The sequence below is a fragment of the Alligator sinensis genome, unplaced genomic scaffold, assembly GCF_000455745.1.
Source record: "Alligator sinensis unplaced genomic scaffold, ASM45574v1 scaffold144_2, whole genome shotgun sequence".
Classification (NCBI taxonomy): Eukaryota; Metazoa; Chordata; order Crocodylia; family Alligatoridae; genus Alligator; species Alligator sinensis.
In genome coordinates, this window is record NW_005841872.1 from 852,622 (window position 1) to 870,387 (window position 17,766).

The 17,766-nt window shown below is 40.3% G+C and overlaps 1 protein-coding gene across 5 annotated transcripts in view; it reads left to right on the top strand.

Moving 5' to 3' along the window:
* The window catches only part of PPP2R3B (protein phosphatase 2 regulatory subunit B''beta), a 95,516-nt gene extending 78,368 nt beyond the window's left edge, over positions 1–17,148 (top strand). For 3 of the 5 annotated variants that reach the window (XM_014527353.2, XM_014527350.2, XM_006017038.3), the window contains exons 12-14: positions 3,020–3,138; positions 3,227–3,333; positions 15,901–17,143. In XM_014527353.2, coding sequence (XP_014382839.1) covers positions 3,020–3,138; positions 3,227–3,333; positions 15,901–16,045 — 371 coding nt within the window. In that variant the 3' untranslated portion in view covers positions 16,046–17,143. Of the gene's footprint in view, positions 1–3,019; positions 3,139–3,226; positions 3,334–15,900 lie in introns of all 5 variants that reach the window. The other 2 variants (XM_025195523.1, XM_014527358.2) reach the window with 2 other exon arrangements.
* The last annotated feature ends 618 nt before the right edge of the window (positions 17,149–17,766 follow it).

Genomic DNA, 17,766 nt, shown 5'->3' on the forward strand with positions numbered 1-17,766 from the left:
CCAACTTTTGATGTTAGTATTCATTTTCTTGAGGTATGCCTTCAATATGTCCTTGTAGTGTTTCCTCTAGCCACCCTGAGATCTCAGGCTGTTACTAAAACCGGGAGTTGAGAATTTGTTTTGGGAGTCAGGCATCCACACACAAACAGGTCAAGTAAAGCTGGTGCTTGAGGGGTATGGACTCAATGCTGGTAACACTGGCTTTGGCAAGGATGCTGGCATTTGTGCACTGATCTTCCCACTTAATGTGGAGGATTTTCTGGAGGCATCATTAGTGCTGTCTCTCTAGGCTCTTGAGATGACAATGGTAGGTCACCCACATCTCGCATCCCTAGAGTAGGGTGTGTCTGACTGCATTGTAGACTTAAATCTTGATGTCTTTCTGAAGATCACAATGAATAAAGACATTGTGTTGAATCTCCTCATCAATGTTCACTCTGAGAGGTAGCTACTGAAGTAGAGGAAGTGCTCAACTACTTCTGCCAGGGTCGTCTCCCTCTTTTCCTGCCCCTCCGCCGCCAAGTCAGCAGTGCACTGCAGGGAGACAGAGGCAGAGCTGTATGCTGCGACAAGTAGAAGGGGCAGCTGTGGTGCCTGCTGGCCACCTTCCTGGGGCACAGCGCTGATTGAACTGCAGTTTATCCCTTCTCTGAAAGAAAAGTATTTTCAGAAGTTGTCAGCTTTGCTCAAGAACCTTCTAAATTCAGAAGGTGATCTTGATGGTAATTTGGGAAAGGGGCTTACATTAATGTCCTGTGGCAGGCTGATGGAGCACTTGAGTCGTCTTGATGTTAAAAGAGAGAGACCCAAAGTTTGGTAGGCTTCTCCAAAAAAGTTCCAGCATGGCCTGGAGGTTTTCCTCAGTGTGCTCAAGGATGGCGCTGTCATTGGTATAGTGAAGGTCAAGGATGGTTGTTTAGAGTACTCTGGTCTTTAAGTAAAATCAACCCAGATTGAGGAACCCTTCTGTTTGGTATTCAGTGTCAATTCCAAAAGTTTGGCAGTCCTTAATAAAAACCAGGATGACTGTCAAAATGGGGAACAGTTGGAGCAATGACACATCCTTGCTTGAGCCTAGTTTGGATGACAAATGGATCTGTCTCCAATCTACTCCATACAACAGTCGCAGTCTTTGGCAGTGCTACAGCCAAGTTAAAGTATGTCTTGTCTAAATGACTAGCTGACCACATTGTTAGCAGGGATCCTGGTTTTCTCTAATTTAAAAAAAAAAAAAAAAAAAAAACCAAAAAACCCAATTTTCTGGTTAAAAAAGCTAACCCAAAATCCACACTTTTCTGTGGCGTTTCATTTTGATCAGAGAAAAATGTGGATTTTGAGTTACTTTTTTAACCTGAAAATTGGGGATTTTTTTTTTTTTTAATTGGAGAAAACCAGAATCCCTGATTATTAGTCATCCTTTCTGGCTCGCCTTTGGGCTCTCTTAATTTGTTTCAGCATCTAAAACAGGCTCATAAATGTATTTCATAACTTCCCGAGTCTGTTCTGTAATGTACAGATTGTATTATAGCATGCACCCAGGACTGACCTAGCTGTTTCTCTTAAAGTGTTTTAAAATGTGGTGTATACATTTAATTTTCTAGCTGTCTTACAATTTTACTTTTACAACAAAATAATAGGTGTTCTATCATAACTTATTTCTTTGTTCAGCAGTTTTTTAGATGCCAGCTATGCATCACAGTTTGGTCACTTTATGTGCAACGCCTGGGTAAAATTATGAAACTGCCTAAACATAATGGAAAGGTTAATTTACTGTTGTTCTTACTTGGATTTCAACACTCAGTTTTTAAGATATCCTTGTAGCTTAGTAGGCTACAGGAACATAGGTATATTGTTATGCATGGCTACAATTTTTTTCACTGAACATAGTAATTATTCTGAAGTTCCACTCCCTACCCACCAACCCTGCCAGAATTAAGGGCTATTTAAATTGTAAGAGATGTCCTCTTAATTTTGTTGGAATAGACTGACTGAAGCACTTAACCACTGTTGAGATAAGATCTGCTAACTGCTGAGGTAGTTGAACAGCTTGTTTTGGGTTTTGGAATGTTATGGTTTTAAATAAAGCCTAGATCAAATGTAGGCCCAATGCTAGATGCAGGTGGTAAAACTGTAACGTCCAGATTTGAGGTCAAGAAGAAATTGTTTCCCAGTTCAGATTGGGAGGAATCTTGTGGCAGAAGGAGAGGAAGGGAAGAGCAATTATGATCTTTGCAGCATGGAGCCCAAATCTAGATGGATAAAAACTGAACAACAATTAAATGATGGTACATCTTTCAGTGCAAATGGCAAAAAAATGAAATTGTTAAACATATTTCAAAGCTTTCTTTTTTTTGCCATTTGAGTGAGACGCATCTGCTTGGATCATTTGTGTATATTTATCTAATTAATTTCTGACTACTGTGGGAATCGGGCATTGGTGGCATTTAGTACTTAAATATATATTTTAATGTCTGCTTCACGTGTTCTAATTTTTAAGCTGATACACATTAACCACACTATGCCAACTATGCTGGACGGGGAGAGGATGAACCATTGACATGCTTTTTTTTAATGTCAGTTTCAAAACTATAGAATTCAAGTCACTGTGAGATGGGTCATTAAAATAAGAGCTAATGGCCTTTAAGCATCAGTTTCACAAGTGACTACGTAGTCAGAGGCATATTTTAGTGATTAAATGTTGACTTAAAGTTTTTAAATATGCAAATGTATGAAACCAGTATTAAGTAAGATGGGGAAAGTGTTACAATTCCTTCACCTTGGGTACCCCACATAATCAAATCACTAAGGTGCTGGCAGTACTGCAGCTGAACATCATAATTTGAACTGGAGATAGTTTCCCAGTGCAGAAAGCTGATCACCTTCTGAATTTTGGAGGTTCTTGAGCAAAGCTGACTTAACTTCTGAAGACACTTTTCTTTCAGAGAGAGGATGAATTGCAATTCAATCGGAGGTTTATTTTTAAAGATCTTCTTTCCTGCTTTCTTGATCTCTTTTCCAGGGAAAATCACTCTCCATGACTTAAAGAAGTGTAAGTTGGCAAATGTCTTCTTTGATACGTTTTTCAACATTGAAAAATACCTTGATCATGAGCAAAAGGATCAGTTTTCTGTGTTGAGGGTAAGTGCTTAGCAAAGTATCTTGTTTAAATGCTAATATGTAAAATGTAATATCATTATATTAAACTGTTAAAATTGATTACATTTAGGATAGTGATAATGACAGCCAAGAGATCTCTGACTGGGAAAAGTATGCTGCTGAAGAGTATGATATCCTTGTAGCAGAAGAGGCAGCTAGTGACCAGTGGAATGATGGGTAAGAATGAAATGGAAATGCTGATTATAAGACCTTGCTAAACTGTAGAGCACTAATTGTTAAACCCTTGCGTTGTCCTTTGTGACATTGCCCTTGCAGAACTTCATGGCAGGAGTCGCTTGCATAGCTATGTGGCTTAGGAACCTTTTGAGCTGTACACTGGATGTTAGTGAGAACGGCAGGAGGGGCATGCATGTATCAAATGATGCATCCCATTCTCAGAAACGAGCACTTATGGAACTGGCTGAAATTTCACAACACTTTTAAAAGTCAAAGGCCTTATTTCATAACAAGAATCTTGACTTTAAAAAAAAATGTAATACCAAGCATCTACACTTTCTTTTACTGAAACCCTGTTTTTTCACAGACTAAAAAGGTTCATTTGGAACCCTGAAAATGGTATCTTTGGAATTTCATAATTTTTTTTCCCATTTCTAATTAAAATCTTCCCATTTCCAATTATTCTTCAGTTTTCTATTCATTTGCCAAACCAGTTGCAAAATCAGTCTCCCTTATTTGATGCTTAGATGTATACATTTTGGTTTAAAGTTAGTGTGTTTTAATGTTCATGCCTGAAATAATGTAGTTGCCACTTACAGTTTTGGGCCATTATTGATACTTAGCTTTTAAAAGGTTTTTCGGGTGTCAAGTTTAGTAGACAAGGTTCTTTGGGTGAATCTGATATCTTTTATTAGACCAACACAAATAGTTGGAAAACAATTATTAAGCAAGCTTTCGGGTTCAAAAACCCTTCATCAGGCTAAGGAAGTTTCAGCAGTTGGTGTGTGCTCTTCCTGGATAGAATGAAAAGTAAAGAAGCCAGAGGCTGGGCTGGTCTGCATACAAGACAGGCAGTGAGTGAAAATGTAGATTGAGGAGTCAATGGGTGAGAGACAGGCTGGGGAGGGGGGGGAAAGAGAGAGAAGGGGGATGAAAGTGGAGAAATACCTGGGGAGTCAGATGGCAGGCAGGTTATAATGTGTCATAAATCCAATGTCTATATTTAGTCCATGACTTTTTAGTATCCAGGAGGTTGATGAAGTGGAGTGCATAGGCTCGTCTTTGGGAAGTGTTTTGTAGGTTTCCTTTGAGGATCAGGACTAAGAGATTGGAGAGAGTGGTTTTCTTGTGAGAAATGTGCCCTCACAGGTAATTGGGTATTTCTGTCTTTGATAGATTTCCGGTGTGCGTTTATTCTGGTGCGCAGTTGTTGTTTGGTCCCTCCTACGTATTTTCCATCGGGGTACTTGGTGCATTGGATGAGATATATTACATTTCATGGGACCAATCTTAAGGCCAGCATCCGTGACCGGTTTCTTTAAAGCATCCTGCATCCCTTCCACAGATGTCTGCAGTATGCTGACTCCCGGTGGTTCAGCCAGATTTATCTTAATAGTAATTCTGGAACGTATGGTTAGTTTCTAGGCCTGTATTCCAGGAAACTGCATCCCTTTTTAAGATGCAGGGAAATTAATTGTGCTAAGGATACTGGTGCAATTGTGTTAATAATGCCTTACATTGTAACATACTGAATCAGTTTGTGGTGCCATAGAATAGCAAATCAGCCACAATGATATTCCACATTAAATTTAATTAAATTAAATGTGGAATATCTTCATGGCTGTTCCGTATTTTTCTTTAAACTGAACATGTGGCCTGCGGCCCAGACCACGGGGCTGCCCATGTCCCATCCTGAAGAAGAGTTGATTGTCAGTCCCAGACATGCAGCTGTTCCATACCTGATCCCTGAGACCAGACAGGATGGAGTTTCTGGTCTTGGACCCAGATGCCACCACCTGATTTCCAGAGGCAGTTCCAGGTCTGGGACATGGCGCTATTCCCCACCCAACCCCTGGTGCACCTGGCAGTCATACAGTTGGGATCAGAGGAGTTTGCCTGATTCCAAAAAATTACACAACCTGACATGCACATCTGGCATGGCAAGACGCATAGTTTCTTGGATCAGGCATAAAATTTCTCAGATCCCAATCTCGTGATCACATTGGTCTACCAAAGGCCTTAGTCCTGATGGACCTTATGGCAAGATCTTGCTGGTCTTTCTTACTATGTAATTTAACAAGAGCTGCTTCTGTAATGGTAATATGCACCCAAGTGCCTCTGGCCCTATTATTCTCCAGCCGCTGTATCATCTTGTCCCAAGTCCCTTGCATCAGGTTGGTACCAGAGTTCTCGCACACAATAGCAAGCTCATCTGCCAGACCTCCTATGGGGTAAATAAATACTGTAGTCCTGTTTTACAAATGTAGAAATGAGACATACCCTTAAGTCCAGGTCTATAAAGGTAGCGAAGGGATCTGGGCCTCCATGGCTTGCCTTGGTCATAGCCTGTGATGCACCTGGGAATGAGAAACTGGTCCCCTACATCCCAACACCCTGGGATTCCATTACTGTGTATCCAGTGTTCTGGAATGACAGGCCTGAAGACTCCTCGTTGCTCTGCTGACTAGTTTTTACAGATGATTTTGACTTCAGGGAACTCCAGAAGAAAACAACCTATCCAGTTGTTTTCCAATGAGCTATTCCTGAAACCACCCTACTTCTACCCCCATAGTGTCTATAAAATCAGAATTTTCATTAGATCATCAGGGAATGATTTGACCTGTTCTTCTTGCAGTCTGTCTTGATATCAGTGATGTATTACCTGCAACTGAGACGGTGAAGAACTATCCTGTTTATGGATTTGTTGGTCAAACATGCATATCAACTTCACACCTTTGAGTATCAGATCTCTAGTGTCACACTGGTATAAACTGAAGTTCCAAAATAGCGTTTGGGGCTACTTCTATCCAAAGATGAGTGCAGATGGGAAGGGAAGCAATTTCGTTTTTAAAGCTTGAACGTTTCTTGACTTTACCTACAAAATTCTTTTGAATCCAGCTATAAAAAAAAAAAAAAAAAAAAAAATTACTTAAATATTGCTAAAGGCACAATTTACCAGTATTTGCGTGGTCTTGCTTTTTACTTTTTTTTTTTTTGCTTTTCTTTGCATCATTTATCAGTTAGACTTAATGTTTAAGGGTAGATACTTGTGACAAGTGTCCTAGTTTACTTAAATCTGTTAAGTGGGACAGTGTACTTCTGTTGTCTTTTATTGGAGCCATGACTAATTGCATCTTGTTGAAACATGCTTCTATGCTGAAATCCTGTATTATCAAATTTAATAGAAACCCCTGGGTTGGAAGCATTTAATTAGGGTATTTCAAATGCATCAAAACTAGGACACTACTATGTGAACAGTTATAAGTTAAGCTTAGTAAGCAAGTTTCTAGAAGACTAGAAGTAGACTTATTAGAATCTAAAGAGCAGGAGAAGAAAAGTTGTAGTTGGTTTTAAAGAGGCATTTTTATAAACTGAAATTTGGTTCAGTTTAATGCAGGTTTTATTTTAATTAAAAAAAAAAAAAACAACAACCCTTGTTTAAAACAAATTGATTGAAATGTCTCAACCCTTAATATTTCCAGTTCTTTCCAGATAACCATCAAAAATGTTTAAACCTTAATACCAGGGTATGGAAGGGAATGGATTATGCTAGACATGTCCCATTCATTACACACACTCCCTCCTAATGTAGGGGTGTACAATCTTTTGCTCGTGGGGCCATATCTGATCCTCAACCCATGGGAGTCCTCACCTATTTGACCCATGAGGCTCCCCATGGATCTGTGGGGAGCCCTGTGAGCTGTGGCCCTGCATGCCAGATCAAGTGTGCAGGGTAATGAGGGCCCAATCCCTGTATGTGGGGGGCAATACAAGGCCTCTGGTGCCCAGCTGCAGCCCCAGCCAGATGGGGGCCAGAACAAGGAGCACTGCTGCTCTAAAGCATCTACTATTTGCTGCTGGCAGATACTGGGCTAGGTGGACTGTTGTTGTTGTTCCCTGTTGTATAAGAACTTGTAAGCAAAGTATGTTTCATTGGTGAAAGAAATGCAAGGCAGTTCTAGCTTGCTTATTCAAAAAATAGCAACCCTTTGGCTAATAATCAGTTGCAGTCACAGTAGAAAAGTTTGCACAACATAGAACTAAGTTGACACAGTCCTCTTGAGTTACTGCATTATATAAGGAAACTTCTTAGGTGCCTAAGATTCCTGGTAGACAAGATCTCATGCCAGGATCTTTAGTAACAGCTGCCTTTGTTGATATGGTACAAGTGCCTGAAAATCAAGTTCTAAGTTCAGTGTAAAAGGTTTCCAAGTTTAATTATTTGGCAATATCAACACTGATGTTCATAGTTTCATAGTTTTAGGGTCGGAAGGGACCTAATAGATCTTCTAGCCCGCCCCCCCGCCAGGGCGGGAGAACAACAAAAGACCCCTAAACAAAAAACGGGACTCAAATGAGTCCAGCCAGGTAGGTATCCAGCCTCTTCTTAAAGATCCCCAGGGTAGGGGCCAGCACCCCCTCCCTTGGAAGTTGGTTCCAGCTCCTAGCCGCCCTAACTGTGAAGTAGTTTTTTCGGATGTCCAATCTGTACCTCCTCTCCATCAACTTGTGCCCATTACTCCTTGTTATGCCAGCAGGGGCTAGGGGGAACAGCGTCTCCCCCAAACCCTTCTGGTTCCCCCTAGTGAGTTTATAGACGGTCACCAGGTCCCCCCTCAGCCTTCTCTTGTGGAGGCTGAATAGGTTCAGGTCCCGCAGTCTCTCACTGTAGGGTCTGCCCTGTTGTCCCCGGATCATGCGGGTGGCCCTCCTCTGGACCCTCTCCATGTTGTCCACATCCCTCCTGAAATGGGGCGCACAGAACTGGACGCAATACTCCAGCTGCGGCCTGACCAGCGTTGCATAGAGGGGGAGGATCACCTCCCTGGCTCTACTCGAGATGCACCTGTGGATGCACGACAAGGTCCAGTTAGCCCTGCCAACCATGACCTCGCATTGTCGGCCCATGTTCATCTTGGAGTCAATAATGACACCAAGATCCCTTTCCGCCTCCGTGCTCTCAAGTAGGGAGTTCCCTATCGTATAAGTGTGCTGCTGGTTCCTACTACCCAAGTGCAGCACCCTGCACTTGTCCGTATTGAAATGCATCCTGTTCCTGTCTGCCCACCCCTGTAACCTATCCAGATCCTTCTGCAATCTCTCTCTCCCTGCTAGCGTGCTCACCTCCCCCCAAATTTTGGTGTCATCAGCGAATTTAAACAGGTTGCTTTCCACCCCAACATCAAGATCGCTGATGAAGAAATTGAACAGCGCAGGCCCCAGGACCGAGCCCTGGGGGACTCCACTACCCACCTCCCGCCAAGTCGAGTATGATCCATCCACCACCACCCTCTGAGTGCGACCCTTCAGCCAATCTGCAATCCATCTGACCGTGTAGGCATCTATGCCACAGTCGCCCAGTCAGTTGTCAGTTCCTGACAATATAAGTAAAATCTAGCTCCTGACATCATAGAATCAGTGTAAGTGTTTCTAGGAATAAGCAATTCCACTATAGATTTTGAATAACTTTATTTATGATTCAGGATTTCAGTCTATTAGAATGCATTCTGAAAAGAGGAAGGTGAGGCATTGAGGATGCTGATATTTATTTTTTTTAAATGGCATGAGTTTTGTGGTATATAGGCTATGAGGAATAGGTAAGGTGCTGTGTAAATGCCTGCATGTGTACAACTGGAAAAGTTTGTATTTCCTGTGAGTACATGGATACCTTAAACCAGAAGGAACAGAATGTAATGCTGCTGCTGCAGAATTAGTATTTTATTTACTCTTTGAAAGCACAAGTGTCCTCAGGCACAGAATATGCTTAGCTTCATGATGTAGGACAGATGGAAGCCCACCAAGAGAGTGACTGATATCTTCATGCTGTCGCTCCTGAAGACTGGAAATGGTTGCTGTTATCTCTTTGCTTACTGCAAAATGCTACACAAATAGTGCATTCTGGATGTTTGCCTTTTAAAACAATGTATTTCAGACTCCAAAAGAAGGAATTAGTGGTGTAAAAAAGTGTATTACAATGTCAGTTACCAGTCTCCTAATTATGAAGAGGCACATTTTGTTAGAAATACTTGTTTTCAGGTGGTTGCAACTCTGAATAATTAACCTTTTAGGATGAAATTCCTCATGCTTATTCAGACCAATGGTGAGCTTTTTGGGAAATCTTATTTTCGTGTTCAAATAATACCAAATAGAATTTGTTTTGTATCTTGATTGACTGGGATATTTTTTGCCCCAAAACTTGAGTAGCTTCCTTTTTTAAATTTAACCCAATTATATTTCTTTCTTGTGATTTTGCTTCTCTTTTTTTGGTAACAGCACTTAGAATCCCCATGTCTTGGAGTGGATTGATATAAATACAGTTGATTTCAAATTGCTGATTTTAAATAAGCAAGCCAAATCCCAGTTTAAATTGTTGATTTTTATCAGCTTTCCCATTGTATATATTTTTTGCTCTTTAAAGAGAGGTTAATTTTCATTGGTTGTTATAACAATTAAATATATAGAATCATATATGTTGATTTACAACCAAATAAAGGTTTTACAGTAGACTTGGTGCACATGATTCCTATGTACACAAACTAGATGGATGCAGTTTTACAAATATGTAGCTTGGTACATTTGGGTTGTTAGAAATTCTACAATTTGTGCCCCCTAAAAGGGTGAAATATATATTTCTTATTCATTAAATGATTAACTTCTTGCTCATATTTGTTCCAGCTGCATTAAGTTGCCATCTTAAATTTTGTTTAACTAAACTTTAATATTTTAGGTATAGATTTTTTTTTTTTTTAAATGGTGTGTATTTACAACTCTACTAGTGTTTGATAAAGTACAGTATCAACTGTTATAGTATTAGAAGTATGGTGTTTGGTTAGTGAATTAAACCATTTTTTTTTCAGGTCACCCTAGGGAAAATTTTCTAAAATGTCTAGGCAAAAGTTATTTGAGTTTAAGTTCTGACTTGTCTAAGTCTCTTTAAAATGAGATGCTCTCTTTTTCTAGGCTGTTTTGAAAACTTCTACCTCCTTTCTTCCAAGCTTTTAGAACTCATAAGTAGGGATCCTGGTTTTCTCCCTTAAATTCCAAAATTCTCTGATTTTTAAAAAACAAACAAACCACAAATCTGTTTAATTTAAACCCAAAATGTGTTTTCCACAATTAAAATGAAATGACGCACGCACACGCCTCATAGAAAACTAGGGTTGGAAGGGACCTCAGGATGTCATCTAGTCCCACCCCCTGTTCAAACCAGGACCATCCCCAGATAGATCGTTCCAGCCAGAGTTTTGTTGAGCCAGATACTTATACCTTCATGTGTGTGTAGTATGTATGTATAAGTATTGGTTGAACACGTTTTATTGATATTCACAATTTAAAGCAATTTAGAAGCCTACCAGTGCCTCAAACGTTATAATGAAATGAATTCTAAGTACCTCTATTTTGGGTTTTTTGGTTTGTTTTTTTTTATCATGGGGAAATCGGAGCTCCCCCTGTCCCCTTCGCTCACCAGGACACTGGTCCAGCTACAGCTGTCCCCCACCCCCGCTGCTCTGTGATGCCAGCAGCCCTGATAAGCTGGTGCTCTGCCCATGCCCCCTGCCCCACAGCATGTGGGGAAGGGGGTGGGTGTGTGGGCATAGGCAACACATCAGTGGGGACATGAGAAGGTACATTTTCTCCCCCCTGGATTTCTGCACCCACAGTGGGACATGGGGCTGCAGCCTGGCTGGACCAACGTCAGGCAGGAGCTACTTCCTCCACAGCCCAGCAGGCAGGACTCTGCTCAGAATGGAGTGCCATGCTGCTGTGGCTGCTGATATGAGGCATGCCACCTGGCAGCAGTGGAGGAGCACAACTCCATGCTGTTGCAACTGGAAGCCCTACACCAGCCACACTGCCAAGGTGAGGTGCAGTGGCATGGAGTTGTGCCCCCCTGCACAGTTCACTGTTGTGATTTGTCTTTAAAACATCCTCAGCAAACATGTACTGCCTGAATGGCTCATCTCTAGCCCTGAAATGGATTATGGGAGGCATAGATTGATGCGTGATTAGCAGGGATCCTGGTTTTCCCTGGAAAAAAAAATCCCTGTTTTTTTTCAGATTTAAAAAAAAAAAAAGTAACCCAAAATTCACATTTTTCTGATTTAAGATGAAACACCACTATATAGTGGTGTTTCATCTTAATCATGGAAAAATGTGGATTTTAGGTTTGTATTTTTAATCTGAAAATTGGGGAAAAAATTTTTCCTCTGAGAACCAACATTTCTGGTCATCAGTAAATGTCCATGTTCTAGCAACCTTTTCCTCTGTTAGGCATCCACCCTTATACTTTTTGTGTTACTCCACCTTATTTTCTTGCCAATGTTTGTAAGTGCTTGATCCTTCTGCTGCTTTACTGCCTGCAATTTAACTATGCTGTTGGGTATTTCTCGCTTCAACATTTTTTTTGAAATTCTTTCCAAATTTCAACAGCACCCAGAGCAATACAGCAGCAATCTTTCTGTAGCTTGTCCAAGGCTATGGAAATAGGTTTTAGTGTATTCAGTATATCATCTACATTTCTCTTTAATCCCATGTTAACTACTCTAGTCATTATACATGCATCAGTTCTGTCAAGATTTTCTTCATAGATGGTCATCAGAATCGGCCAGTTCTTAATAAACAGCTCAAAGCAGCCAACCACTGAATTCCATCATACATCTTTGGAGAGAATTAGCTTGGATTCCCCCAGCTCTGGTCAGTGAAGCAGAAGCAAATTTTGTTGTTAGGTAAATATTCTTTTCAATTTCAACATTTTCCTTTGTTCCTGGAGTACTTCAGTCGTCTTAAATCTAAGACGCATCAAATGAACACTGCGGTCGCATGTTATAAGTTTCAGGTTTGCTTCATTATCTTCTACAGTTCTTCTCATTTTTGCTACATTTGCAGCATTGCTGGTGACAGCGTTACACACATGACATTTGAGTTTTTGCTCAGGTCTTGTTGTAGCTTTTGCTGCTAGTTCTTTTAAATGGTTTGCAGTATAGACATTTCCTGATGTATCAGTTGTGTCTGTGAGATTAACAGTCCTGTCTTCTGTTGTCACCCAAGCACATACTACTGGGTTGTTGGGTACATTACAAGAAACATTGAAGGGAAACGTGTTTATCTGAGTCTTGATGAATGGAGCACACTGTTCAGTTTCCTTCTCATACACTGTATCCAGAAGCATTCCAGCAATACCTGTTCTGCTGGATGGAGTGTAACCTGGTTGCAATGATTGAACCACTCAGTGAAATGTTTGTTCTGGACAAGATGAAAAGAAGAACTTGTTGCTAGTTCATTTCTGCAGTCTTTTCATCTATGTTGTCCTGATGGACTTTGCTGGTCCTAATTATGAACTCATCCATAGCTTTACTTGGTAATGAAGAAAGTCTCTTTTTGGATGCAGGTAATTCACTAAGCAGTGTTTTGTTGAAGTATTGCTGGTGGTACCAGTAAATTATTCTGAAGTTGCAGACATTGCGGATGATGAATGTTCATAACTTCTTGCATCAAACCTGGACCTGGAAACAAAATGGTTTAAAGAAAAAAAAACCTCTCACTGAGTAGTACTCGGTGCAGCTCCACACCAAAACCAAGACCACCCCAACCTCAGTGATTAGGCTCCAATGTGCTGCTGATGCTATAGTGTGTGCTCACTCGGAAGCAGACCTTGAGGCAATTTGTCAGTCTTTTGTCAAAGCATACGAAAAAATGGGACTGATGCTTAACTGTCAGAAACTTTAAGGTCCTGCATCAACAAGCTCTTAATGACCAGTGCCCAGCTCCAATACTTCAGATTCAGTGAGGCTCTGGAGAAAGTTGAGTATTTCCTGTACCTTGGAAGCCATCTCTCACAGCAGGCTGACATCGCCATTGTCTCAAATGTGCAAGTGCAGCCTTTGGACACCTGCAGAAATGGGTGTTTGAAGATCATGACATCAGCTCTGAAACCAAGTTCACAGTTTATCAAGCAATCGTGTTCCCCATCTTACTGTATGGAGCTGGGACATGGACAAATGTACAGGGGACACCAAGGCACTGGAGAAGTACCATCAATGCTGCCTGCAAAAGATGCTTCAAAGTCAGTAGATAGATAGATGCACCAGCATTAGCATCCTCTTGCAAGCAAACACCACAAGCATTGGGGCAATGATTGTGTGGCATCAGCTCTGCTTGGCCAGCCACGTCGTCTAGATGTCTTGACTCCACGCTACCAAAGGAAGTTTTATTCTCCTAGCTCAGTCAAAGTGTACACTCGAAGAGGGCAGAGAAAGTGCTTTGAGGACGTCCTTAAGGCCAACTTGAAAAAATTCTACATCATCTGGTAGAAAGCTATTGCCCAGGACCTCCCCCAAATGAAGGAAGAGTCTACTGCATAGATCTCCGTACTTGGAAACCTTACGATGACAACAGGAGACGGACAAGTGGTAGAAACAGTATGTCACGGACTGGATCAAGAACCCAGAGCCACCTCCATACCTCACAGAACAGTGTGCCCGAGCTGCAACAGAGTCTGTTGATCCTGCATAGTTCTCCTCGGCCATCTTCAGGCCCACGGAAAGGACAGTCATGGAAGACTCTCATCAACTGTGAGGGATTGACGATGATGATAATACTCTGCAGTGCTTAAAATTGTAAATGAAAGATTCCTTCTGCAGCATGTTTTTGTGTTTTTAACCGGTGTTTTAACTTGCGTAACTTTTTCAAATCCAGTTCTATTGGGCAAATATTCAACAAATCATAACGGTTATCTTGTACTTAAATGCTTTTCTTTGTTTTTCAAGCTGTTTTATATTGGTATTCTTACTTTAAAATGGATAAATTCCTATTAACTCTTTCTTTACTTTGGGCTTGCTTGTATATTTGCTTACACTGAGCAATACAACTCATTTCAGAAGCACAGGGGTAATACTAAAATGTGTAACTGACACAATTCCTACAAACTAGCACATGTATTAGATTTTAAACACAAACATTTTGAAGTAATCCATCCAAAATAACTAACGTTGTCATTTACTAACATTGCAGTATATGGTAGGTAATCTGTATGAATGGTTCAAAAATAGTGAACTTACTAATTGATCCAGATGCCTTGGACATGTCTATATCGCCATCTTCAATTTCATTGCCTTCAGAGTATTTTTCATAATGTTGTCATTCGGGCTACCAGGCCTTGCATCTCTGTACGATTTACATTTGGCATGTTTCTCTTTCCCAGTGGCACAAGAATTCCTTGAAAATATTACTATATAGGGTCTTTTTTGCGACCTGCACCCATAGCAGTGTTTTTTCCCTCCAGCTTCCATGTGTTGAAATCAAGACTATTCTATGTTCCACAGAAGGTTGTTTGTTCCTTTTCCTACGCTGTCATGAACCCAGTGTTGATTCTTTCTGTTCTCACTCTGCTCCTTCTCCCTCCTTCACACGAGAAATTAGCAACATACCAAGACACCCATCTGTGACACAACCTCCCACACCCTTCATCTTCTTTTCCACTCCTCCTTTCCCCTGCTCTCCCACCCCCAAACAGTCCATGATTTCTGCTATTGTAACCCCCTAGCCTTTTTGTGCTGCAGTATTTTAGTTTAGAGAAAGAAAGCACTTGAAGTTGTTTCCATCTCTGTACATATGCAAAGGGACCAAGAAAGGTCATTTAACTGAAGTATCCAGAACCACTCAGAAGTAGGGTTGGTCCCTTCTTGGTTGTTTTTTTTCCGAGCACATTGGGTACAGAATCATAAATATTCATAATTTGAGAGCTGAGCTAATCAGAGCTCAGGCTGAGGGAATGAAATGGGAGCTTGATACCATCCAGGTGGGCTCAGTGGATAATATTGATCACAGAGTACACAATGCTGTCAGGAGCCAAGTTCCAACACCTGTGGACTTCTACTGATGCTTTACATTCAGTAGGCCCTGTATCCCTTGCAGGGTTAAGTTCCTAATGCATGAAATATTGTCATATTTTTATTATGCCCTTAATTGAATGCATGTGTGGCCAAGTCACTCACTTTAAGGTGTAAGGCCCCTGACGCATTATACTTAAGACATTAATTGGTTAAATTACAAGTACTACCATCTGTTCACTGTGGAATAAACCAGTGATTCTCAACCAGGGTGCCAATGCTCAGGCTTATCTCTGCCTGAACGGTCCCCCACCTCCACTGCCCAGCCCCTTTGCAAGGAAGTACTGTACTATATTAACTCAGTTTTTGAAAGTGGGTGCCACTCCATTCACGAAATTCATGGAGGGGTACTTCAAATCCAAAAATGTTGAGAACAACTGAAGAAGACGCATTCAATTCACAGGACGTCTATGTAAACCCCCTCTTCATAAAGAACAGGCAAATTCATGGCAGCATTTGACTAGAGAGTAAACTAGTCCTAGAAAAAAAGTAAAATTGGTATAACTCCTTAAGTTTTGCTGCCTTCAGCCCCATGTTTCCCTTACTCTTAACTAAAGCTTTATCTCAAAACTATAGCTTCTAAGACGTATGTAGCTTTTAGTGAACTAATCCCTAGATATTTCCTTGGGTATCTGGACCCTACTTTAATTTCCATTTTTATTCCCTGTCTGTTTTCTAGGTATGATGCAGAACCAAGTCCTGTAGACCATCAGAAGGCTAACGTCCTAAAATTTCAGGTGGATAAAAAGCCTTTCTTTGAGATGCCTTCCCATCTTGCTGATGTAGACTTGGATGAGTATGACTATGAAGAGGACTTTGAGTGACTGCAGTCAACATTTGCAGAAGAAAAAAGGACAGTCTGCAGCAGGTCTGCCAAACACCTATACAGATTATCAGTGTTTTTTGTTTCCTTAGTTCTTTGTGTTACAAAATATTATTTAATCATTATACTGCCTTTTAAAGAAAATGACGTGCATTTGTATGGAATGATGAAAGTTTTTGTATTTATTCAATAGTCTATAGCTTGTAAAATAGATTAAAATATTTATTTATAGTTGTTGCATAATTTCTTAATGGAAGAGTAAAGATGTTTGAGTTCTTTAAAGTACTCCACGATTTTTTTTTAAAAAGATGATTATATAATTCTCTAGAGTTTTTATGTAGTGCACTGATCACCTCCATCTTATACCTGTGAATGGAAGCATCTGTTCTGGGATGGAAAATTAGGAGACTGTTTAGATGACTTCCAGGGCTCTTTCTCCCATGACAAAAATCTAGAACTTGGCAAAGAAGAGGGGCATGGCTTTGAGTCCAGTGATTCAGCCTGTCAAGTAATAGTGTACTCGGAAGTAACAAGCTGAATATATTTGTGCAATTGATTAACTACTAATGCCTGATATGAGCTGCTCCTCTTCATGTCCACCCCTTTCATTCTTCTTGACTTAAACTTTGCCTGTCCTTTCATTGATGTCCAAAACAAAAAAACATTCTTTAATGCTGAATTCTATTCAAGTATTCATGCTTGATCCCAAATCTGTCTGTTCTTCCAGACTGAAGGAACCAATTTTTAAACCCTTTGTATAAATGTTACTTGAGTTGTGATGTGCACTAACTTGTGGGCATTCAGTGCTTTTGTCTGTTTCCTCCTCTTCGGTTGTTAGCTTATTGACACATTCCATAGAAATTCAGTGTCACAGCAGCTTGAAATTGTTGCCTCACTTGCCTACATGGGGCAAGAGATTGCAAACAAAAATGTTTTGTACATTGTACATGAAAACCTGTTTAATACTAAATATTGCTGAAAACTTCCCATATCTAAATTTTCACTTTTGCATTTATGTATTCAGGGCACTACAACCTTAAGATTTTTTGAATAACAAAAATATTAACTTGTACAGTAAGCAGTGTAGATCTGTTTTAAAAATCATGTTTGTATTTTCAAATAAAGATTTTCATACATGTAATCAGTTGGTATTACTGTATTCCTGGCATGCATTTCATACAACAAAATGTCTTAATATTTAAAACCCCTTTAAACAGTATGGGTTATAGAAATACGCATTTTGTCGTTTGAATGTACAGTTTGGATAAATTTGGCACATTTGAAACTAATCAGAAATATCCACTGGCTTGTTTTACTTCCCAAAGATTTGCACACTTCTAAGCTGCAGAAAGGGTGCTGTTCCACTCAACTTAGGGTCTTCTGTAAGACGCTTAGTAGTTCGTCATCTCATGAATGTTACATATTGAAAGTATACACTTCTCAGCATGAGCTGTAGTGTTAATTTCCAGTATCAAAGTGTAATAGGAGAAAATAATTCTCATTCGAATCACAGATAGAATCTATAAATAGAACCTAATTTACTGATTTTTGCAAATTGTCTACAGGAAGGTCAGATAAATTTAACTTCTGTAATCTTGATTAACTGTCTTGTAACCACCATCTTAAGCCAAACTTCTCAAGAGAACTTCTGGAGAGCTTAGCTTTGAGCTTTGTCATCACTCCCTGAAATACCAGGGAGAGGGATGAGTTACCTAGCTGTGA